General features: G+C 41.2%; 2 protein-coding genes across 2 annotated transcripts in view; one reads left to right on the top strand and one right to left on the bottom strand.

Annotated features, from left to right (window-relative positions):
* Positions 1-18,714, top strand: part of RHBDL1 (rhomboid like 1) — a gene marked incomplete at its 5' end in the record, with an annotated part of 25,859 nt that extends 7,145 nt beyond the window's left edge. Inside the window, 4 exon segments of the mRNA XM_072417380.1 lie at positions 7,192-7,304; positions 8,022-8,122; positions 11,119-11,179; positions 13,159-18,714. Of these exon segments, the coding sequence (XP_072273481.1) occupies positions 7,192-7,304; positions 8,022-8,122; positions 11,119-11,179; positions 13,159-13,430 (547 nt within the window).
* Positions 18,466-24,706, bottom strand: LOC140335031 (uncharacterized). Its single transcript, XM_072417382.1, has 6 exons — positions 24,635-24,706; positions 23,588-23,739; positions 22,684-22,777; positions 21,899-22,057; positions 21,491-21,644; positions 18,466-19,845 (listed from the first exon to the last, which is right to left on the bottom strand). Exons 2-6 carry the CDS (start codon positions 23,713-23,715, stop codon positions 19,703-19,705), a joined length of 678 nt encoding a protein of 225 aa, XP_072273483.1. The 5' UTR covers positions 23,716-23,739; positions 24,635-24,706; the 3' UTR covers positions 18,466-19,702.
* Positions 24,707-24,830: the final 124 nt, after the last annotated feature.

The following is a 24,830-nucleotide window of genomic DNA, read 5'->3' as shown; positions in this document are numbered from 1 at the left end:
ACCTATTGCTTTTATGACAACCAAAAATTTTGGGTTTGTCCTTACTTTCTGTCCTAGTAACAATGGTCAAAAGTTAATAAAGGGGGTGAGCAGTAGTAGAAACTGGACACCAGGGATTTATTAATAAAGCAGTAAATCTTACATATACCAAAAAATCTCTGGTGCAAAGTCAATTACTGCGGTTGTACAACTCTAAAGCAGAATATTTGGTGTCAGATTGCTGTTATAGCAGGTGTCACTGCTTTATAAATAAACCCCAGGGTCTAACGCTACCCTACTTTATCCAAAACTAATATATAAAAAAATAATCCAAAAAAATGACCCCACGGCAGCAAAATGTCCCAGAATTGGACATGATGGATTCATGTGATAAGTGATCAAAAAATGAGAAGTTCTTCAAAAATGTTACGTTTTTGTAGTCCTTAATGCAATGAAAAACAAAAATAAAAAAACATTTTTTAAAAACGTCCCTCAATTAAAAATAAAAAAGTTTTGGCCCTTGCCTGACATCAAAGCCGCGGCTTTCTCGCCTCTCTCTCACTGTTTGGTATTCGCTGATCATCAACTCGACTTTCTGAATCAAAGCCCCGCAACTGAAGAGATTCTCTTTGTGCCTTATCGTGGCTGATAAACAAGGAATTTTCGTTCTACATGTTTTATGAGTCTCCATGGTAACCAGGTACTTGAGACTCGGCTCCAGGGCTGCTTCTCTGCTTTTTAATGGTTTCTTTCGCATTTCAAAACCTAAAAGCAAAAAGCTAGATATATATTTTTATTTTTTTTTGGCTAGTACCAAGAACAAAAAGTCCTCTATATGTTTGGGAAAATGAATGCATTAATCTGATTGGTAGCTGTGTGTCACATGGACAAGTGTGGGCCCCTAATGATGAAATCCGCCCCGTTAATAGGCTTGGGACCTTGGTTGAAAATAGGGGGCAGTAAATGTGTGTTCCCTCCTCCTATGGGTTTCTGGAATTTAGTTTGCCAAAAAGAAAGGGGGGAAAAAGCACGTGGCCCCCTTTCTTTGGCAAAACCAGACCCCCCACTTGCCCCCAACAATGTAAAGGGCTGTCGTAGAGGAACTCAACATTGGGGTCATGTTGTGTTGATTTGCAGATGGGAAGGGAAGGGCCATTAAAAACGGACCCTTCAGATATCCTCCCCCTCACCCTGGGTTGTACAGGGGTACAGGGGTGCATAGTACACCTTATCCAATCCCAAAAAGGGAAAAAATCAGCCCTTGAAATAAAGAGAAACGCTAGAAAAACTATTTTTCCATAATATTTTTTTAACAATTTGTATTTTCATCCCACTCCTGGGATATAGAGAACCGGGGTTGGACTGGTCCACAGCAGGACTGGAAAATAGCTGGTTGTATGCCCCCGAATTTAGGGCCCCTGGCCCTGGCTGCCTTACACTAAGATGCAACTGTCCGAGGAAAGGTGCACTTTGGTAGGCCCTCCTTCCCACTTCCTCTGATGGGCCCCAGTATTGTTGCCATCAAGGTGGGGCAAGGGGTACTTGTATACAAGCCCCGTTCAAAAGAGCTTGACTTGTGCAATGTTAGATTTTTAGACACAAGAGAGGAACATTAACTAGTATGGGGCTAATAGTAGTCCTGGGCCCTTGGTTCCCAGACCTTGTACATAACCCAACCCAACGCAAAAACCATGTTGGTGAGCTGATATTATTTTTCAGCTGCTGGTATATGCATTATAGCTTAATTATCTCTCTCCCTTAGTCTTTAATTGGACAGTAAAGGAGCAGCAGGACACTGATGAATTCCTCTCTCTGCTCTTCCCCCTCCAATCAGCATGTTCTATATCAGCTCTTGGCCCTGATTGCCTCTCCTACACCAGAGGGTATAGAAGGCTCTAATCATACTAGTTTAGGAATACCATGTGTTAAATGCTTTAATTGGTTCTTTATTACCTTGCCTGGAGGCGTACGTATCTTTTAGGCGTTTGTCACTTTCTTTTATACAAACCTTGTTTTTTTCCATCATGTCAAAGCTGTACATTCATCCCTCTTCCTGTCTCTTTTTCCTCCCATTGTCTATGTATACCACGCTGCTTTCCCATCATCCTCCGCTGCTCTATTGTAGCTTCTAGGGCCTACTCCTTGCATTGATCCCAAGGCCTTGGCGGCTGTTGTTATGGTAACCGGAGCACATAGCTGTGACATCCTAATTATGCTCGGCACAGTAGTGCTTCCTACTAAAGTAACATCTTTATATCGGGGCAATGCCAGCTTTGTGCGCTGACCGGCCGTTTGTTCGGGGGAGTTATTTTTAATACTGTAATTACCCAGGGAGACCTGCAAATACCACAGGCGCTCTCCCCTGACAGATATGGATGGCTGCCTTCCTGGGGTATGCCAACGCAGAGGCCATTTATAGATTTATTCCTACCCGTAGGAATATATACAGTCATGATAAATAGAAAATGTGCCCTCTAAGCTAATTCTAAGCTATCAGGAAGTAATAATAATAAAAACAATCATCTGATCCCCACCGGGTTCTAAAACTATATAAATCTAACCTCAGGTGTAAGACAAAACACAACAGACTACACCGTGCCCTTATTTAATGAACAAGAATAAAGCCAAAATAGAAAAGCCATGTGTGAAAAAAAGTACACACCATAATTCTCTAGCTTGTAAAACCACCTGGAGCAGCAAGAAATTGACAGTATTGTTTTTTGGATGACGTTATCAGTCTTTCACATCGTAGCAGAGGAATTTTGGCTCACTCTTGTTTACAACATTAAATCAGTTCATCGAGGTTTGTGGGGTTTGTTTATGTCCAGCTCTCTTAATGTCCCACCACAGCATTTCAATGGGGTTGGAGTCAGGACTTTGACTGGGCCATTAAAACACCTTGATTCTTTTATTTTTGAGCCATTTTATTGTGGATTTGCCATTTTGTTCATAATATAGGTAGACGCTGCTGGCGTTGTGCTTTACTCATTTTTATGTTTGAGAAGGAGAAACCCAAATAATATGGAGCTTTGGTGGTCCCTTTCCCTTACCCCTAGCTATCCCTAAGGGCAAGCACTTACCTATTCCTTACTTACCCAGGGGTTAGGGAGGTGGGGGCTATTGACAAATCACTCCATATAAATGCCTAAGCAGGTGATCCTAAATATCAAGCTTCTTAGGGTCTGTTCCTATTTGTGTATTATGGTAACGCGCATGTGTCTATGCAGAAACATGTGTTAAAGCAATTAACAAGAAATGTGTTGTGTGCACTGGGCTGCTCTTTATTCCTAATGGCACCTACCTATTGCTGCCCAATGGTTTTACCTTCATCTCAGCCCTATCATCCATTAGCTGGTTTTGAGCTTCTGTCCATTGACTTTTCCTAGGCAGAGGTGATGCCACCAGTCTTCCTCAGTCTCCTTTTCTCCAGTGATTGATCATTTTGTACATTGTACAGCCATTTATAGTCAGGGTTCCATGGAACCCTGTGGTTCTTCCAGACGTTGCCAGGGGTTCTTTAAACTGTGGTTGATTGATTCCCGTAAGATGGTGCCTACATAGTCCTGGGGCCAAAACTATTTGACAGAACCAGCTGCATGAAACCAAGGGCCTGTTAAGGTGCCAGTAAACGTTACATTGTGGTCAAAGATAACCTAAGATATGGGTGCATTCTTGCCACTGGGAAGCAATACAAATAGCAATATCCCAATTGATTGACTGAACACCTGAAAATATCCCCGATCAGGTGATATCCCCGACACCTGAAAATAATTTTAAGGGTTCCTCGGGGTAAAAAGTTTGAGAAAGGCTGTTGCACATTGTAGCAAATCAAAATGTCCTGCAGCAGGGGGAGGTCTGTTTCTGAAATTTGTGAACACAGCCAAAAGTACCAACAGGATTTATATGATTGTACCATATCTACTGGCTTGTTCAGCCAGGTGGTGGATTTGTGGAGTGGTTATCACTTCCTCAGACCTCAAAAGTGCCCAGGGGTGAGACACTACATGTTGCACCTTACCTGTGGCTACCTGTAGGAAATTAACTGAGTAGTAAGCGGTTCAGTACCTACCAATTATAAAATGTTTACCAATGGTTCAGCAAGAACCAACTCAATGGTTAAAGGGGCCAAGCGGCTGGAAAGGTGGGCACCTCTGGAAGTCACATGGGAACTGTTCCCACCACTGGTCTAAACAAGTCCTAAATCAGGAATTAGGTTGTGACCCTGGATGATGCCTGAACAATGATAGCTCTGTCCTTATGAAAGAAAAGGCAGATGAAGGCATTGTCAGGGGGAGCACTGTGATCCCTGTGAGCTGTAATAAATACCTGGAAGAATGACAGTGACACATTTAGTATGCTGCACTAACATGAAAAATATATCTGCTTTCAAAATCTGCATACAAAAAAAAAAATTAGGCGAAGGTTGAAAAAAAACCTTGAAACCCAGTCAAATTCTTCTTCCGCAGTATAATTTCCCTGTAATTTCCCCGAGACTCTTCTGGCACCTTCACAAACGTGGCGAAGGCTGCTGTTGACGCCAGAAAGCCGCGTGTAACGTCTTCTATTTAATGCAAATAAAGCTGGCTTATTTTAGCAGTACTACAACATGCCAAGGGGAGCGAATATCTCCGAGGGGAGGACGTTGGCGGTTCTGGGCCTCCTGCCAGAAAATAAGCTTACTATCCTGCTTGGAGTCAGCGCCAGAAGCAATTTTATCGGTGTGAAAGAAAACTCCTGAAACTGAAATGGTTTTATTCAGATCAGCCCTGAGCCTGCAGCTTGGTAATAGGTGTTCCTGCATAGAGGGATAAAATCCCTGACTCACCTCTTAGCCTTTCAAGGCATTTTTGCTGGCTGTTTGGGAACAAGCAGGGTATTTACTCTAGGATATGGATAAAGGTGTCACCGGGGGGAGTTAGAACAGGTTGCAAAAGCAACTTTTTTTTTTAAGCCGATTAAAAAAGGTTAGACCAAAAAAAAAGCTATTCAAAAGGGAACAAAATCCTTCTGTTATAATTATTTTTGCAGTGCGATAACTAGAATGTGGTATATTATTACTGCTAAAGGGCAGTACACAGTACTCATACAGTTCACTTATTCCCAGCTCCAATTCATCGTTTTCGACCCAGTACTGAATCACCTAAAATTCTGAATATCATTGAAATGAATCAAAATGTTTTTTTTTTTTTTTTTTTAGATCTACCACCAAACTGCCTCCATAGACTTGAATGGGAACACATTGAAATGCCTAAAGCGGTTATAAGTGTTCTGAGGGACAGCAGAAGACCCACGGTGGTACATCTGGCAAGAGAATTGTAATAACTTACCAGAGCAGTTCAGCAAGTGGTCATGAATGTATGCCAATACGTTGGACCTGATTTAATATCATGGGAGAACCTGGGTGATCTAGCAAACCTGGAATAGATCTGGTCCAGGATTAAAAATGGTTGCCTTCTAATAGCAAAGGATTATTAAGAAAATAATTCCAGGCTTGCTTGGTCACCTAGGTTCTCCCATGATAGTCTTGGCGAGCTTTAATGAGAAGGAGGAGGAGGTATTCACATGCATTTGTGAGCATTTACTGAACTGCCCTAGTAAGCAGTTGCAGTGTGGTTTCTTCTGCCACTTATTGTAAAGGATCATGGGTCACCTGCGGTCTTTCACAGTTTTTGGAATTATTTGCAAATGCTAGCTAATATGGTTGGAAAGTGTTCCTATTCACATTGACTTATATTAAGCTGCACTCAAGGCAGGGCATAGGCTGCATTCGACCTGTACTGCTAGGTTTCTTTGGATACAAGCAATCCTTACGAAGACCATTGCAACCTTTTTTTTTAGCAACTATCCAAATACGAATGGATAGCAAACATGACATTGGAAAGGAATGACCGTGGATGTAAGTTCAGACAGATGATTATTCTGTGGTTCCACTGCAAACCAGCGCTTTGGAATCAGTACTGAACTACCCAAAGCTTTGAATATCCTTGCAATAAATGGTATTCAGAATCTTTTTTTGGAAGTGTTTGGTGGCAGTGTAGTTGGGTGGCATGGAGTATCCATGTATCTATCAATCTGCTGCTGGACTTCTATAGGTTTGATTTTATGCACATCAAATGCAAAAAAAATAAAATAAATAAATGAGTGCTTACCTTAAATGAAACCACAAGGACTAGTTTTTAGGAAACTTGCCAGTTTTTCAGTCTTCGAATGTGTGCATTAGTTCTCTCCTGCTGGTAAAATATCTAGCGATCAGCTGACAGAGCTCATTTCATCCGTTTGCTAATGAGAAATTAAACTACTTGTACCCCATCATCTCATTAGCAATGTGCTGCAAATCAGAGACGAGTGGAGTGGTGACATTCACATTTTGCCAAAATGTTGCCGAAGTGAAAGCTCCCAATTTAGCTCATTGAACTGCTTTGGCAGCTATATAAGCATCATTACAGACACTTCAGAGACTTGCAGGGCCCCTTTACCCAAGGAAAACAGATGCAAGGTAACAAAGAACATACAAAAAATTGAAATCTCACAAACATCATGCTTAGGCAACATTGTTATATTTAGTATTTAGATTCAGATTACATTTGAAGTGCAGGTAAGTATAAGACCAACGAATGCGATTATGCCGTAATTGCGAAAACAAGATTAAATGTATTTTTAGATGAAGTTAGCTTAAATAACTGTTTTATAGCCAACTTTAATTCCCTGAAGCTCCCAGGCAACACAGATAAGAGAGCAAGAGAGCAGAAAAAATGAATGATGGCTCATCCGTGCCTGGACACTCCTTTATTGTCCAATCAGGAGACAGGGGTGTGTCTCTGACTTCTACAGTCGAGGTTCTGGACTTGGCTGTCATGAAGAGAGACCGGAATCACATGACTGGCTATATAGTAATAATAAACCTTAAAGCTGAACTATAGTTACCTTCATTACAGGGATACAATGTCTGCAAGCTCCTGTGATGTCTGCAACTAACCATTATTTCTGCAATAAAGAAAGAAAAAAATTGAATTACACGATTGTTCAAAGGTTTACATACAGTTTTGTGTATGACCTTTTCTGCTTGTGTCTTGCCAATATGAACTTACTTGGTCCAAGTTAAATTGCACCGTTCAGTAATGAGGGCGGCAGGTGCCCAGTGGCCATCAGGTTTTTCCAGTATGTTTCATACATCTTTTATATTTGTTAGCTGCCATTGTTCTACTCTTTCAGGTTGGAGCAGCTGGGATTTAACACCCTTCTCCAATTGATGATCGGAGTTCCTCTAGAAATGGTGCACGGGGTCTTGCGGATCAGTTTCCTGTATTTGGCCGGGGTGTTGGCAGGTGAGCACATCGATCTATCGATCTATCGATCTATCAATCGATCGATCAATCTATCGATCTATCAATCTATCGATCTATCTATCTATGCATCCATCCAATCATCTGTCCCTCACTTCTCCCTTTTTTTTATTGTATAGAAACCGTTTTTCTCTTATTTTGCCATTTAAAGTCACCCATAGTATTTAAAGGGCTCTAAGTACAAAAGAGTAAATCAAACATTCCCTTGTGGGAATCCTCCAGGTCTATGTATTTCAATGGCAGTAATTGGTTCCTAGTAAAGGATGTTTGAGGGAATGTCAGATTAAATAGAGCCCATTATGTCATTTCTTCCTGAGTGATATAATTTCCATGAGCACTCCTATGTGTCTGATCCATGATCAGATTGGCCAACCGGAAGACCAGAATATGTCCGGCGGAGTCACATCCAATATTGTTTTTGGTGCCCTTTTGTTTTCTGTGCCAGAATGCTATGCATTCTGGTGGGCCCTCCTCACTCCTTCTGGTAGCCCCCAGATCCCCAGTCTGACCCTGTTCATAATTCATCCACGTACAACAGCCATATTGGTGACCTGACTTTTTGCAGCTGCAGTTATATGCAATATAGCCTGGTCACCGCTCTCTCTTAGCCTGTAATTGGTCAGTAACGGAGCAGCAGGACATGGATGAGCTCCTCACGTTGATCTCTCTATCCTGATGCCATCATTTTTCTTTCTCCAGGATCCCTTGCTGTATCAGTCACTGACATGAGAGCTCCTTTGGTCGGAGGCTCCGGCGGGGTGTACGCCCTCTGTTCTGCCCACCTTGCTAATGTTGTGATGGTAAGTGTTAGGTTTTTATAAGAAGCAATGCCAGGTGAACCATAAATCTAAAATCCTATGATGCTCACAGAGAACATACAAAACTCCATGCATGCATTTTCTTTCCATTGATGTCAGTGTCCCCATAGGGGAGAGTCACCCTGTCTAATTGTGGTATCATTAAAAAAGTGAAATTTTAGGATTGCCACTAGAACAAGAAGTGGAAGGAAATTTTCTAATATGTTTATCTAACAACTGTGCTGTCACTTTTGGAGATTTCCACTAACTTCCTGTTGCTTCCCTGGGACAGGAAGTGGGGAAAAGTTGCCCTTAGGAGGTAAAAAATCTGGCAGGGCTTTTATCCCTTCTTTAGTCTATTTAAAAAAAAGTTTTGGCTAAACATACGCTTAAATTTTGTGCAAATAACAGAAATTCTGAATCAAGTTTAGAGTTCTGAAGAACTTGTGAGCAAGGACTGCTATGTATAATACATGAAAGCAATCTCTCGTTGTGCTATCAGAGGTTCCATGTCACAGTCTGCACCATCGGTGACATGAGAGAAGGTGACAGTTGGTCAGCGCAGAGATGGAATACACTGACTAAAACTGACAGAGCGCAGAGTGAAGCAAGCATTTACATTGCTGGAAAGTGCTACAGAATGATTATATTATACAAGAGGGGACCCGGAGCAGAAGGAACAAAGTTATGTTATCACAGGGAGGCTATCCATCTTCTTGGGGCTTGTCATGCTACTCAGCACACTGAAACAGGCAGACATCAAAGATTTTATACTTATTAATAAACAGGCCTGTCATTGTTACCATAGCAACACCATCCTGATGTAAAGTAATATTACCCAAAGCTCTGCCATTTTATCATAGCAACCACACCCTAGATGTAAAGTAAATCAATTGAGGCCTTCTGTGTTTCCATGGTAACAGAAGCCTGATGTAAAGTAATTGAGGCTTCTTATGTAAACATAGTAATAGCAGCCATGTGCAAAGTGATATTAACTGGCACGTCAACATGTAAAGTAACAGGGCTTCAGGCCTGCAAAACGATATTTGTAGTTTCTGAAAGTGGAGCAGTTTAGTTATAATTAAGGTCATTCACGATTACCATGGTGACAGTACCGTTGTAAAGGTTTATTATTTAAGATCTCTTTATGTTAAAATGTAGGAGTGTGGTGTAAAATAGTAGGGCTTTTGTTTGTTGCAATACGACAGCACTTTGTTGTAAAGTAGTATTATCCGAAGCATTTCAGGTTACCATGGCAACAGCAACAAGATCAAAATTCATAATTCCTAATTATATTGCTACAGCGATAGCTCTGGCCTGTAAATTTATATCGCTCTTTGCATGTAAGTCAAATATCACTGCAGGCCTTTCAGTATTGCCATAGCAACAACACCCTTGATGTAAAAAAACAAATTGCCTATGGTTTTCCTATGTTAGCATGGCCACAGACTCTATATGTAAAGTGACGTTTCCCCAGGCCTTGCCATATTACCATAGCAATATTCAATGCCGTTCCCTTATTACAATAGCAACAGCACCTTGTTGTACAAGGTATAGTAATAGTACCTGGTGCATTTGTTGTTTTCATATATATTTGTCCCCGACCTTCCATGGATTCTGGTGCCAATGGTCTTGCTCTGTGACATAGAAAGACACTTATTAACTGGTTAAAATTATACCTAATGGATAAGAGACATTAGATTAAATTTAGGGCGTCATTTTTTATTATTATTAATATTACACAGTATTTATATAGTGCCATCATATTACGCAGCGCTGTACAAAGTCCATAGTAATGTCACTAAATGTCCCTCAAAGGGGCTCACAATCTAATGTCCCTACCTCAAATACTATAATTTTGGGGGGAACCCAATTGACCTAACTGCCAGTGTTTGGAATGTAGGAGGAAACCGGAATACCACAAGGAAACCCACGCAGATGAGGAGAACCTGCAAACTCCATGCAGATAATGTCCTGGTCGAGATTCAAACCTGGGACTCAGAGCTGCAAAGGCCAGAGCACTTACCTCTGAGTCACCATGCTGCCCATTTGTCTCATCATCTTTCCCTGAAGAAACACATTTGGCGAAACATGTTAAACAATTTATGAGACTGTTATGCGAGTTCCATATCTCCTATTTGATATTTGTATCTTTTAATGTAGTAATAAATCATGATTTTAGGATACTCTTAGAGAGAAGGTGCCTTAAAAATCCATATCTTCATATGTTTTGTATTTCTAATAATGGATGCGGCACCATCCCCTCACAGATCCCAACTTTGTTTGGGTATTTGGACCATTAAGGTATGTATTGACAGAAGAGAGAAACGGAGGAGTTTTTTCTTTAGCTACTTTTATTAAATACAAGTTTACGTAACTAATATTCATCAGGATATTGTATAACATTCAAATTTGGTATTTCTAGTTACCCAACCTCGTTAAGCATACAAGGTTCCTTGGGATATTTACAGATACAAGCACACATATTTATATAGATAAATAATCCTATTCATCATGTGTTTTAATTTTTTATATATATTTTTATTTATTCAACTGCTTCAACAGAAATTGCTCTGCTGAAAGTGTATTTTACTATTACCTGTATCAAATGTATTTATCTCTTTATGATATTTTTGAATCATTAGTTCACCTGTCTCAAGTCCCCCTGAAGATGCCATTAAGGTGAAATGCGTTTGGATAGTGAGACTAAAGGACCTCATACTTAATGTTTCAAGTAACCTATCTTCTTACGCACTAAATAGGATTATTTATTTATATATAAATAGGTGTGCTTGTATAGTTGAAAATCCAGAGGAACCTCGAATACAAATGTGTGAACAGCAAAATTGTTTTCTAAGTGTTACCTAATGATCAAGCATTTTTTTCAATGGTAAATTATTGTTGTGTCGTACTAATGAATCATTGTAATTGTTTGTATTTGTGTTTTAAATGTTTTGCTTTAAACACAAATAATAATATCATCCCCTGATCTGTTACAGAACTGGGCTGGAATGCGTTGTCCCTATAAGGTCCTTCGAATGGTTCTTGCACTGGTCTGTAGTAAGTAAACAAAAAATGAAATTTAAAAGCATGCGGGCAATCAAGACTCATTTATGCTGGATCAACCACCTAAACCTAAAGTGACCTTTTTGGCACGGCAAAAACTTCTGACCAATAGGAAGAATAATTAATTATTCTATTTATCGTGGAATTATGAAGAAAGTAAATGGTGCCACATCCCCCTTTCTAATTATATGATTTTTTTAAGCTTCCACAACTGGGAACAATATTAACTGGGACTTGGACTTACGTGATATTTCTCAAGATATCTCCATATCAGAAGATACTCCATTCATTAACACTAAATGCTTAAACACAGAAGTATATTCTGATTTTCCTATGGTAATTTTTACAGAAGCTGTTAATAAATTATTTTATTTTTATGTTATATATACTTAAGTGAAGGCACCTTAAAAGTCCCAAATATTACTGTTTCCATTTGTGGAAACTTCAAAAAATGTTACAATAAGAAGACTAGACCAGTCTGTGGCTGTTCCCATATTTTGCATACAGGACAAGAGCAACTTGCTGCCATCTAGCAGAGCAGATCACTCACACCAATATGGCAACATATATATATAATATTCAGTAGTGGCATAGCTACAGATGTATAGGCCACAGTGTGAACAAGCCCCAAGGTTAGGGCATCCCCTGCTCCCCCCAAGGCTCCCATGTAAATTTTAAAACAGTTGCATAATTTTGGAATAGTGCCATACACTATCATTTATTTTATGGAGTAACAAGATGGTGTTCAGGTAGGTAGACATTGTGGGTGAAAGCCCAGCAGTGGCAATGTGGAGTGTAATAAAGGAAATGACTTACACCACCCACTAAAGCAAAAAGAAGCCCATTGGGCCTCATTTATTAAAGCTCACCAAGGCTGGAGAGGATATGATTTCATCAATGAACCTGGGTGATCCAGCAAACCTGGAATGAATTTTTTCAAAGTCTTTTACAATTTGCTAGCAAATGTTTTGAATCCTGGACCAGATCCATTTCAAGTTTGCTGGATCACCCAGCTTCACTGATGAAAGTGTATCCTCTCTAGCCATGGAGAGCTATAATAAATCAGGCCCATTGTATTTACCAACACATTCCATTCTTGTACAATAAAAATCATCTAAGGAGTGTAAAATTACCTCTCACTTAGGCTTTGATTTATGAAAGCTCTCTAAGCCTGGAGAGAATACTCTTTCATCAGTGAAGCTTGGTGATTCAGCAAACCTGGAATGGATCTGGTCCAGGATTCAAAACATTTGCTAGCAAAAAGCAAATTATTTTTAAAAAATCAATTCCATGTTTTCTGGATCACCCAACTTCACTTCTGAAAGTGAATTCTCTCCAGCCATTGAGAGCTTTCACAAATCAGGCTCTTAGAGTCCACCACAGTAGGTGAGCCAGGCTAGGTCTCCTAATTTTAAATGGATTTTGCCAAATGTATTATTTATAAGCCTGGGCAATCCCTGTATTGTTGGTTGCTCAATATATGGCATCTCTTAAAACATGTAGCTCCAATGATTGAGTGATGAGTGATGAGCCCATCATGCAGGTCACATAAACAACTAGAGGGGTGGAAGTATTTGTTTTAAATATGTTCAAACAACAAAAAGCATATCTAAGAATGTTTATGTAGAAAGCAAATTGGAAAATTGAGTTTGGCTTTAGAAGCTAACATATATTTTGCTCAGTTGGGTAAAGTAATATGTTCCTTAGAAAACAGGTAAAGTAAGGATCTCATACTTACCTGTCCTTATGTCCCATTTGACCACTAGAGTCCCCTAAAAATCCCACTTTTCCTATACTTGGGATTACAAAATGATCACATTTTCCACAATGCAACATTTATTTTTGACATGGTTACAATGACCTTGTAAGGTTTGGTTCTTAGGCCTTTACAAGGTTTGTGCTAGCATGCATTCTATATAGTTGAAGAAGGGACAAACATTTTTATAACATGGTACTGTTCTCCTTGTCCACAGTGAGCTCAGAGGTGGGCCGGGCAGTTTGGCTCCGTTTTTCCCCACCATTACCAGCTGCTGGTCCCCAGCCCAGCTTCATGGCTCATTTGGCGGGCGCTGCCGTTGGTGTCAGTATGGGATTGACCATCCTTCGCAGCTACGAAGAGAACCTTCAGGACCAGTGTGGCTGGTGGGTCATCCTGCTGTGCTACGCTACTTTTCTAGCCTTCGCCATCTTTTGGAATGTGTTTGCTTACGACCTGCTTGGCGTTCAGATACCGCATCCCCCTTGACCTTCAGTGCTGTGGGTGTCACGCTCCGGTGCCGAGGTGAACCTGTTCCTTCACCCTCCCACAGCAAAGAACTGACTTTGTGACCTACTGCTGATGCCTTCGGCAGCCCGAAGACTAACAGAATTAAGTTGGAGCCAGGTTAAGTGGTTGCGGGGACCTCACTTGCCCTTCATACGGAAAAGCAGAGTCATGTAATGCTGTTTGCTATGTATATATGTGGTCAGGTGATTTTATAATCTATTTTTATTTATTGCTGCTCTAAGTTATTACAGCCTGTGCATAAAGCTTTGCAGAAGGTGGGTTATCATCAGGTAACACTGACAGGGACTCATTCATCAAACTACATAGAGGAAAACTGTTCTAGAAAATCTGTGTTGCCCAATCAATGTCCTAATTTAGAGTGACCCTCTCTTTCACTCCAGTAGTGTTTTCATGGGACCCCGTGAAACTAAAAAATTGTGGAAATGAAGGAGATTCAAGATTGAATTAATCAGCCAAAACATTAAACTACCCGCCCAATAGTGTATAGGTCCTTCTTGTGTCACCAAATTACCTGTCAAGGAATGGACTCTACAAGACCTCTGAAAATGTCCTGTGGTGCCTGATGTCAAGATAATACCAGCAGATCCTTCAGCTAGCTGGTCTGCCTTCATTTATTAGAACTAATTGCTGCCATATTTTCTCCAGGTAGACAACACAACCTGGCTATCCACATGGTCTAAGCCTGATGTGATAGACCGAGCCACCTTCTTCATTTGCTCCACGGTCCAGTTCTGATGTTCACATGCCCATTGTAGACACCTTAGTTGGTGGATAGTATGGGTACTTTGACTGGTCTGCTACTATGCAGCCACAAATGCAATAAAATGTGATCAATGTTCTGGCACTTTTCTTTCATAAGGTTTTCACCGAGGACAGGTTTTGTCCTACATCATCTCTTCCATGGGATTGGCAACCTTTCTGCATGCGAATCAGTAAGTCCTGGGCCCCCATTACTTGTCATTTGCTGCCTGGTTGTCCTTCCTTGGACAACTTTTGGTAGGTGCCAACCACTGCATACTAGAAACACCCCACAAGACCCAGATTTCTAGCCATCACAATTTGACTTTTGTCAACGTTTCTCAGATCCCTCTTGCCCATTTTTATTGCTTGCCAACACAACACCTACAAGAATGGACTGTTCACTTGTGGCCCAAGATATCCCACATGTTGAGCAGTGGCCATGATACCAGATATACAGCATATTCAATCATGATATGATGTGATATTCACTTTATATGGGTATAATGTTTTGGCTGATCAATGCATATTTCATATATACCTCTTGGACTTTCCTGAGGTTTATCACAGTGCAAATGATAGAAAGGTATGTGAGCCCACCTTGATGTGCCTTTTACAGCAGAATAACCAACAATTATACTTTTTATAGTGGCAGGGTGACTTTAAAAGTGTGAAAATAGGAGTTTAACTTTCTGCTATAGGCAACAAAGACTGCCTAAGTCACTTCTAACCTGAAACACTTTGATATAGAAGGTCTATTATAGAAGACTAAGTTCATGTCTCTCTATGATCCATAGCAACCTATCACATCCTAGGAGTCCCGGTTTCTCTAACAGTGGTTAAATTTATTTAACTTATGGGGGTGTTCCTTATTTTTAAGTACAATCTCATTCTGCATTTTTCTGAGGCTGTTTGTATTATCATTTTATAATAGGGTAAGAGGCCCAATTATGTCCAAATTCCATCACAGACAATATAATATGACCCACATTACTTCTGTGCATTTGTATGGTGCATTCATGTCTAACACAGACATGAATGCTGGACTACTGAAGTTAGACTACAATACTTTTTGTCCAATTAGAACTACAATCCCAATGGTGAAAAAGTCACATGACCCATAGCTGTTTTGTACCCAATACTACAGATCAATAGTATATAGCTGGGATATAGACAGAGCCTATGTAGCCTCTTATTTTTGCCTGGTTATACCTGTTTTTTTTTATTATTATTACAGGAGGAAAACAATCCTGATACCTTAAGATCAAGAATTTCAGCCCCCCCCCATTCAGTTCTTAGTGATTAATTTAATACCAGGGTGCAAAGATCCTCAATATTCCGTAGATTGATAGCAACCAAAAAAAAGCCAATTGTACATTGGGCTTCTGATTGGTTGTAGTTTAGTTCCTTGTATTTGGGAAGGGTGGCCTTGATTCTTTAGCTGTACTAAAAAATTTCAGGCCAAAGGAACATCTGGAATACAGAAACCTGGCCTGGTGGTAAAAAAAAAACGGCAGCACAGTTTTTATTTTAGTTCTCAAAATGACTGTTATCAATAAGAAACACCACGCTGTCTACCTCTCTTGATGTTTTAGAAGTTGTTTTATGATGCCTTTGGAAATAATGATATATGCACTGATATAGTGCAGCAAATGTTTTATTCCTAACTAGGTAGCAAGCAACTTAACCGGCTCCATCTGCCATATACCTGCTAGGAACAAATGCAAAGGATGGGGCTATGGTGGCTTAGAATTTTTAGCCTCATGCAGGTTAGGTATTGTAATTGGAAATGGCAGTTCCCCAATTCCAGTAGCCGAGGAGTATGGGAAGTTTGGTGCCTGTGTAGCTATAACTATGGTTTATTCACCTCTGCAGAACCTAAAATTGGATCTGTGCTGTGATAGATTATATGGGCCAGCGTCTTCAATAAAAAAGATATAGAGGTGATATGGGCAAACCAGAAATGCTGCATTAGGTATGGAATACTGAAAAAAGCTTTCCCCCAATACACAACACAATACAACCAAACCCTAGCTTAATATTATTTCTAAATATTATCTAATATTTAGAAAGCTTAACAGCCAAAGGGGTATAATAATGATTTGTTGTCTTATAAAGAAAGGTTTATCCTTAGCATCCAATGCTTGGTATTACCTGATGAAAACCCATTTGAAAAGCTGCAGGATACAAGATGGTTCTTTTGCCAGTGTGGTTCCCATTATGTAGTGACTACACCCAATGGCTGCACCTATGTGATGTGCACGCCACCTCCTATAATACAGGACAGGTACAGGAAGATGGAATCTTAGGACCTGAGGTTAGAGGGTGTCAGTGGAGAAAATATCATCACCTCCCAAAAATAGAAGTTTGCATTTTCAAAGTGCTATCCCACGGACCTATACCTCTCTTGTAATTGGCCAACATTTAGACGTTTATGGCCATTTTGCAAAGAGTGGGAGGTGCATAGTACATGTACTAATGACCTCATTACACCCTCCTAACCCCGTCTAGTGATCCTATCTTCCTCCTTTAAGAGAGGCTGTATGACATATACACCAGTGGCAGACCAACGTTGTCTAATAGAGTTGGGACATCCGTAGCTTCTTTGAAGGCACCATTTGGCTAATTCAAATACAAAATTTGGCATAAGTGCCAGTGAACCAGCCTGAACCACACAGGTACCTGCACCCTGCAGCCCCATCCTGAGAAGTCACATGACACAATAACCACACTGATCACTGATCTATACCTACCCATTATCTGTAACCACAAAGCTGCCCTGTTGGTTCATACATCACTAAAAGGGAACTCCAATCAGCAGTATAATCTGTAACATCAGGCTAAGTGCAGATATTTACTTTCTGATTGAGAGCTGTACTCCCATTAAATATTCTCGTTTACAAGTCAGCTTTCCCCAGCTAGGGGGAAAAATCTATTAAGAATGTCAATGGTGTGCCAGTGTCTGCAAACCAGGTGGTATTTATTTCCTGCTGCAGACCCCGTATACAAACCAAAATTGTGTTCTCTTGTATGACATTATAGCTTAATGTAATGTACCATCATAGGAGTTTATAAATACAGCAATATCACCAGCTAGAAATTGAATTCAATTTAAGCAGCTTGGTGAATAACACACTTTCATATAAAAAAAAGAATCACATTTTGCAAAGAAACATTGAAAGACTAATTAAACTTCACTGCTGGTGCTCAGGATTTATGCCATAGTGAGCATCAGTACATTATGACAGATTTACCTACCAAAGCGCTTTCCTCTGCGTTTGGCCACCATATCCCTTATCACACCTGCCGGCATTGTTATCTGGTCCCCTGAGTTCAGCCTCTTTGGCCACCTTGATTGGCAGGGCCAAGATGACATGAGCATGTGCGGGGAAGTTAAATTGTCCCGGTACCCAGCAGGTGCCCATGCAATCAGTATCCTTTCAGGAAAAGGCTGCCAGGCAGGGCCATTTTCTTGCAGAAGAAAAATACAAAAGTCCCTTCTGCAATAAAATCCTGCTTGCCAGAAATGTATCTAAATTGGTGTTTCATTCGGCTCTAAACAAGATTACAGATAATGGGTCCTTGGCGAGGTCTTGTGGCCTTTAGCCATTGCGCATTGCTGAGTGTAGATGATCAAAGCGATGGGTTATCTTTCATCTCAGTCCCAATCTTATAAACCATACAAATAAATGACTCACCGCCTTCTCTGTGCACTGTCCCTTCCAAAATTAGGAGGCACTCAAGAAATTACCAACCAACTGAAGCTCTGTAGTGAGTCTCTCTGTGATATCAATTACTGGCTGTATGCAGTCTAAGGCAGTGCTTGTCAGCCAGGGCCCCTCCAGAGGTTGCTGGGGGTCCCTTGAGAAATAATGCACCCCTTGGGTCAGTTTAAGTGATACCAATGATCTTTTTGGGTATCTGTAAGGATGACATTCTTCCCACTGACCACAATGCTAATGTACTGTGAGCTGTGGATATAGTAATTATAGCAGGGGGTCCCTGCAAGTTATTTCAAGTGTCCCCTATTGAATTTGAGAAGCTAAACTAAGCCCATACACCAAATATTTATTTAGCAGTCTATTGGTTTATATATAAATATACTTTATTATAATTTTATATAGAAGAGAGCCAGACCAATATTATTCCTTATATTTGGATCCCAAAGTGAACAAGGTCATGTGACCACCTAGGCCAAACAAAACAGCACTTTCAAACAGTAAAAGTTAACAAAAATTAGATTTATTTATTATTTACAGACACAATTTACATAAAATTATTGAAATGTTATTTAGAGAGAGAGAAATATTTAATGATAAAAAGACAGAGGTTAACCATTATTATATCAAAAAATATATCTGTAATAGAGCAGGCTTTAGAGAAAGGACGCAGAATGGTTTTCTGAAAACAAGGTCCCCATTAATCCTATAAAAAGTGCCAAAATACTAAGAACCTCTGAATAGGTATAAATGATGAAATCTTAAAAAAAAAAAAAAAAAAAGAATATTTATTTTCTATAAATATGATTGTGTTGTATCATGCTGATTATTTTTAACCAGCCAGTTTCTGTTTGTTTGAGAAGAGGACAAAGGGAATTGTACATTGGGATAATGGTTGCTTTAAGAGTAAATAAATCGACATGCTGTACAAAAGTGTTTTTTTTTTTATCATCCAGTATTTATATAGCGCCGACATATTACACAGCACTGTACAAAGTCCATAGTCATGTCCCTAGCTGTCCCTCACAATCTAATGTCCCTACCTCAGTCATATGTCATTACCACAGTCTAAGAGCAATATTGGGGGGAAGCCAATTACCTAACTGCATGTAGAATAAAACCAGAGGAAACCCAAACAATTACGGGGAGAACCTGCAAACTCCATGCAGACAGCGTCCTGGCTAAGATTCGAACCTGAGACCCAGTGCTGCAAGGGCCAGAGTGCTAACCACTGAGCCATCATTGTGCCTAATACTTTGATTGGTCACTATCATTTTTTATGGTTTTATATTTAAATCAGATACGGGGCCCTTCAGTTAGTGTTGGAATCTGGAACATTGTGGGTAAGCCATCTTCTTGCTCCCGCCCCTAAGGATGAATATCAATGCTGATTGGCAATTTCAGCTGTTACTCAACACTATGTGACTTTCCATTGTATTTAAAGTTAACCTGTGCTTTGTTGATGTAGAGAAATAGATTCACATTATTGACCCCCCGCCCTTCAGACATGTGATGTGCTCAGGTGTGATATCATGGGAAGAGATAACATGATCCCCAAATCCAAAAGCATTAGATATATTGTGTTAGTGAGGAAGGAAAGAAAGAAGAGCACTGGGGAAGAAGGGAGTATAACAGAGTCATTGGTCCTGGATGATAAAAATGTCTCCTTAACTTTATAATCAGTGGAGGGAGACACTTGAAGAAGAACTCAACCAATCAGTTCTTTAGGAAATAGTGACCTAGGATGCACCAAGTAAACAAACAGCCCCCTCATTACTTTGTCTTTTGTTTTTTGGCTGGTTTTTCTTTTTCCTCGTTCAGAGTCTCCAAGAGTTCAGGGCACAATTTCTGTCCGACCTTCCACGTCCACAAGCACAGCTCCACACGATGAGGGCTCCAATTCCTCTCCTCTGATTCTGCAAGAGACAAATCCTGCTTTAAAGGGGTTGTCTGCTTTCTCCTTTCAGCAATGACAACTGGCAAGTGTCCCTCAACCAAAGAATAAATATGTAATATTATTATTATTAAACAGGATTTATATAGCGCCAACATATTTCGCAGCGCTGTACATTAAATAAGGGTTGCAAATGACAGAGATACAGACACAGGAGGAGAGGACCCTGCTCAGAAAAGCTTACAATCTAGGAGGTGTATATGGCAGCTCTCCTGTTTTGATGGCTGAATTTGTTCCCACCACCCCCTTCACTCCACCATTGACACCTGGGCACCTAGGACACTTGCCGGCTCACCTGTTGTTCTTCCTTGGATCCCTTTTGCTCTACTATTGCATACCAAGAATACTCCATAAGGTATTCTGGCTTAGAGATGCTCTGGCCCATGTGATGCCATCCGGCTGTCTGGCCATCCCAACATGGCCCGTGGTGGAGTCGCCCAGATCCTTACACTGCTCATTTTTCCGGCTTCCAACGCATCACTTTTAAGAACTGACTGCCTAATATCCCAGCCCATGACGGGCAGATCACCAATGGTATCACTTTATCTGTAAGTCTGAGTACACATGGGCAATAATTGTATATGTAATTGCAAATGTACAGAGCTTGGTCATGCACCATGCAGTCTTTTGTCGTTGGAAAGGATCATGAAAGATCCTTTCCAATGACAAAATAGTGCATGAACGAGCTCTGTACATACAACACTGTTCGGACCTATAGGGAGGGGAGGGGGAGAACGACGTAGCGGCACCCTGCTGCACCCTCCCCCATCACTTTCATTAAGATCGTTCATCATTCGTGGATCGGCCAGGACGGTCGTTCGGACGATGGACGCCAAGCGCTGTACACATGCCAGAACCATCTGACGAACCATCTGACGTGTGTACGTAGTGTAAGGTTTTATCTTTGGCTGATCCGTGTATTAGATCTTTGGTTTTTGATACAAAAAACTGTGCTGCCATCTAGCGGCCATCACTTTGATACTTTCAAAGTTTTAGATTTTAATACTCAATCAGTTTTGTCTGATTAACTTTCCTGGCAGTATGAATGTTAAGTATTATTAAATGTAAAGCAGTACATTTAAAAATACTTAGTATTTTAAATTTCCCCCTTCAGGTTTTGTATTGCTGCCTGTGTCGCCGCTGGGGAGACTTCTTCTGACTTTCTGTCTTTATAGGGACTGATAGGAAATCTCTCCAACTAAGACATAAATGACAATATAAAAATATTAGACTGGGAAAGCTTTGGAAAAAAGTTTTTGTTGTCCCTGCGTTTCCCTTGGTGCAACTGCTGACTCCATTTATGTCCTGGTGTTATGTCCAGACTGGCAATGGGGTTGGCGGTGTGGTTACTGCCTCCTTATGCCAGAGAACGGCTGCCTTGAAGAATAGGCTACAAGTATCTTCTACCCGAGGCAGTACCTGGTACAGTGCCACTCCAGCTATCAAATCTGCAGACGCTGGTTCTAAAAGTGGTGCAAGTGACCGAGTGGCTGGCAAGGTGTTGGCTGCATGGAGTTCAGGACAGATCTAAAGCTAGCCTTACAATTTCAGGGAGTGGGGGATATCTTTATTATCTAGCTATGAACACCAGCACATTCATTCATCACCTGCATTCAGGGTTTCAGCCTTCTTGCGGATCTCCTCCAGGAATCTCAGGTAATGTTTCAGGTTGTACTGGATGGGCACCAGTCCGGGCAAGCTCTCCACAGCTTCATCTGCCATAAATGCCACTGATTCTGGGGCTCCAGCACACAGGACAGCTATACAGGACACATAAAAGAAATTCTTTTCACTACTGTCATCATTACAAGCTGAACCCAGGCACAAATATGTTACTGAAATGTATTAAAGAATGAACACAATGGAAAAAATCCAAAGTAAATGCCCTTGGAAAGCCAGATTTTATTTTTGTAAAAGTGCAGTGGCATCATCAGTGTGCTGTACAGACTATGCGGAGGGCAGAGCTATGGCTCTGATCATGATCACCCATGAATAGGGCACTATTATCACTTCCCAGAAGCCGTGGCGGGACCAATGCCTTTCAGCTGGCACAGTTCTTCAATGGCTGCAGAGACATCGGGGAGTCGCTGGAAAGCCTTCTTGGTGCAGCTTTCTACTGTGCTCTCCGGGTTAGATGCAGCCATCTGCTGCAAACGTGGGCGGAACTTCCCCCTCTATCCAACCAGAAAGAAAAGAGAAATTAATGGACCCATACACCATACTTCTGCAACAGTAGTTTGATTCAGCAATCCCTTCCACCACATCTGAGATAATCCGTGCGGTCGAAAAGTATAAAGGATTCTTGGATTGCCTTCCTTACACTTCTAAGTTACATTTCATGGGGCTCACTTGACCGATATACTAAAGGAGTAAAGAAAATTCACTATTATCAGATATTAATTGTGCTGCTTTCAATCATCCAATCGGATGCAAGCATAAATCCTGTTCTTTCTTTGCACATGATTTCCATTCTGGTCTATGGTGTTCACTGCTATCAAATTCTATTTTCCCCATCACAAAGAATGCCTCTTCCTGAATGCAGCAGTATGCAGAGGTAGAACACCCACCAGTGATCATTTATAAAAGCGACAATCATGATCAAATCATCATCATCTTCTATGAATGGGGTGATATCGGATTATATCGCAAAACGAGTTCAATGTTATTTTCTTGAAATAGCATTAAAGTTGTGTTACCTAGTCAGTTTAGATGCAAAAAAAGTGCTCTTCAGGGTTCTTCTTAAGAGTCGCTGTCAAAGCAGAAACACAAACCACACAAATCTGTATATGTAATGCCTTACCAGCAGCTTCCACTCCATGAGCTTCACCAGCTCTTCCAGCTTCAAGAACTTCTGGGGCCGCGCATTAATAACCCCCGGCAGCTCCTCCTGAAACCTGCACAGGTGTACAAGGGTTATTCTTCACACATGGCTACAGCAAACCAGCACTAATCAGTGTTCCCCCCAGACCATTTCAGCTGGGCGTACCACCAGGCACCTTTCAGTAACCACCTGGCTGTTTTTGGGGGTTACTGAAGAGTTGGGTCACAATACAGGGGCTGCCAGCCTCCTACAATTTCATCCCACCCAGCTTACAAAAATATCTGGGTTAAACACTGCTCACTTTAATAATAAAATACACGGCTACAAGCCCTCATATACGTGGCCAAACTTTATGGAGGGCCCCAGAAGATATAGGGCCTGATTTATTAAATCTCTCCTAGACTGGAGGATAAACTTTCAGCAGTGAATCTGGGTGATCCAGCAAACCTGGAATGGATTTGGAGGATTCAAAACACTTTCTAGCAAATAACTCCAGGTTGGCTGGAGCCAAGGTTAAGGAGCTTCCATGCATGCACAAAATGCAGCATGTCCTGTATTTTCCTGCACCTATGCGTCCCTCAAAGGAGCTCACAATCTAATGTCACTACCATAGTCATATGTCTTTATTACCTGTAAACTCCATGCAGATCCATACAAACTCCTGGCTAAGATTCAAACCTGGGACCCAGTGCTGCAAAGGCCGGAGTGCTAACCACTGAGCCATCATGCTGCCCTATAGCAACCCATTGCAGTTCTTTTAGCATTGCATGTGAATTCACCAATACAATGTTTCCGGTGTGAATTGGCCCCGAAAGACGTGCAGGAACAGAGCTGGGAATGGACGTCAGCCTGGTTAACGCTTCTCTCCCCATCTCCGACTCACCATCTGTCCAGTTCTACCAATCGTTTCTTCTTGGCTCCCATAGCCCCAACCACATCCCAGTAGATATCGGAAACTCGCTGCCATTTTGTCAGATCGCTGCACTGGAAGAGACCGGACATGAGCGCCATTTTCCTGGGCCGCCTCTACCCTCTCTGCAAAGGATGAATAAAGTTTAATGGACATTTCATTATCTAAAGATCTATTCTGTACAGCTCAGTACACAATATATGGATCACATGCAGTGTTCTCCCCGGCCCTTTTAGCTGGGTGCACCGCCCGTCACTGCTCAGTAACCACACGCCTGTGTTTGAATTGTTACTGAAGAATTGGGTCACTATACAGGGGCTGCCACCCACCTACGGTACATCTTCTTCACCCCTGGCTGGGGAGAACACTGACATAGTTGCCTGTATTTTTCTTGCTGCCCCATTGTTTGCAGCTCCCTTAGGTCCCCACGTACAATGCAGGACCAGCAGACCGGGAGGATGCCGAGGGCCCGGCCACAATCCAGAGCAATGGAGGAAAGAGGAAAACCCTGGCTGACGTTGGAGCAAAGTGTTTTGTAATGGTACTCTAGACAAAAATGAGCATTTACCCCCCTGCTATGGGGGGAGGGGGATGGGGGTGGGGAGATAGAGCGTTCCCCTGCCAGAGTCGAATTGTATCATTTTTTTTTTCCTGGACAGATTTAAGCAGACCCAGCATCAGATATAGTGTTATATTGGATGCAATGGGAGGAGGATCCTATATGAAGAGTGCAAGGCTGAGGGTTTTTGTGATGTTTGCAGGAAGCAATGTACAACACTCTGCTGCCCCCTCCTGGAAGCCATGATCCACCTGCACTGCATAGAGAAGTTATAGGCCCAGTGCTGGGTTTAAAATAGCTTTATTTAAAAATAGAATGAGCATGCTGATGAGGAACTAAAGCATTGCCATGGAGGATAACATATAAGCAAAAGTTACATTGTTTTAAATATCTAGCTAACCATTCTTCTCTGTAGTAATCTTTAAAATTTGATCCTAGTTACAAGCAGTGCAGCTACTTACCTGCCAGGTCACACTGAGTGTCTCTTGCTGGATCACGTGTGCGTTCCACCGCCGATTTGCGTTCCACCCCAGCAGCTCTTCAATTGGCTCAGAACATCGCTTTTGGTTTAGAAAACTAGCCAATCAAAGCGTGCATCACTTTAGACGCTAGAGATCCAACTCTACCACAATATTTGTCTCTATTATGAAGTCATTA

This window comes from Pyxicephalus adspersus, chromosome 7 (genome assembly GCF_032062135.1).
Source record: "Pyxicephalus adspersus chromosome 7, UCB_Pads_2.0, whole genome shotgun sequence".
Taxonomy (NCBI): domain Eukaryota; kingdom Metazoa; phylum Chordata; class Amphibia; order Anura; family Pyxicephalidae; genus Pyxicephalus; species Pyxicephalus adspersus.
Note: the sequence above shows the minus strand (reverse complement) of the source record. Positions and strands in the feature narration are given on the sequence as shown.

Bases quoted from the DNA above. Each gene is read 5' to 3' on its own strand.
- LOC140335031 (XM_072417382.1), bottom strand. From the start codon at position 23,715: ATGGCGCTCATGTCCGGTCTCTTCCAGTGCAGCGATCTGACAAAATGG. The intron at 22,778-23,587 runs GTGAGTCGGAGA...ACACCTGTGCAG, and splicing joins TTGGTAGAACTGGACAGATG to GTTTCAGGAGGAGCTGCCGG. The intron at 21,645-21,898 runs GGGAAGTGATAA...GTGTCCTGTATA, and splicing joins TTGGTCCCGCCACGGCTTCT to GCTGTCCTGTGTGCTGGAGC.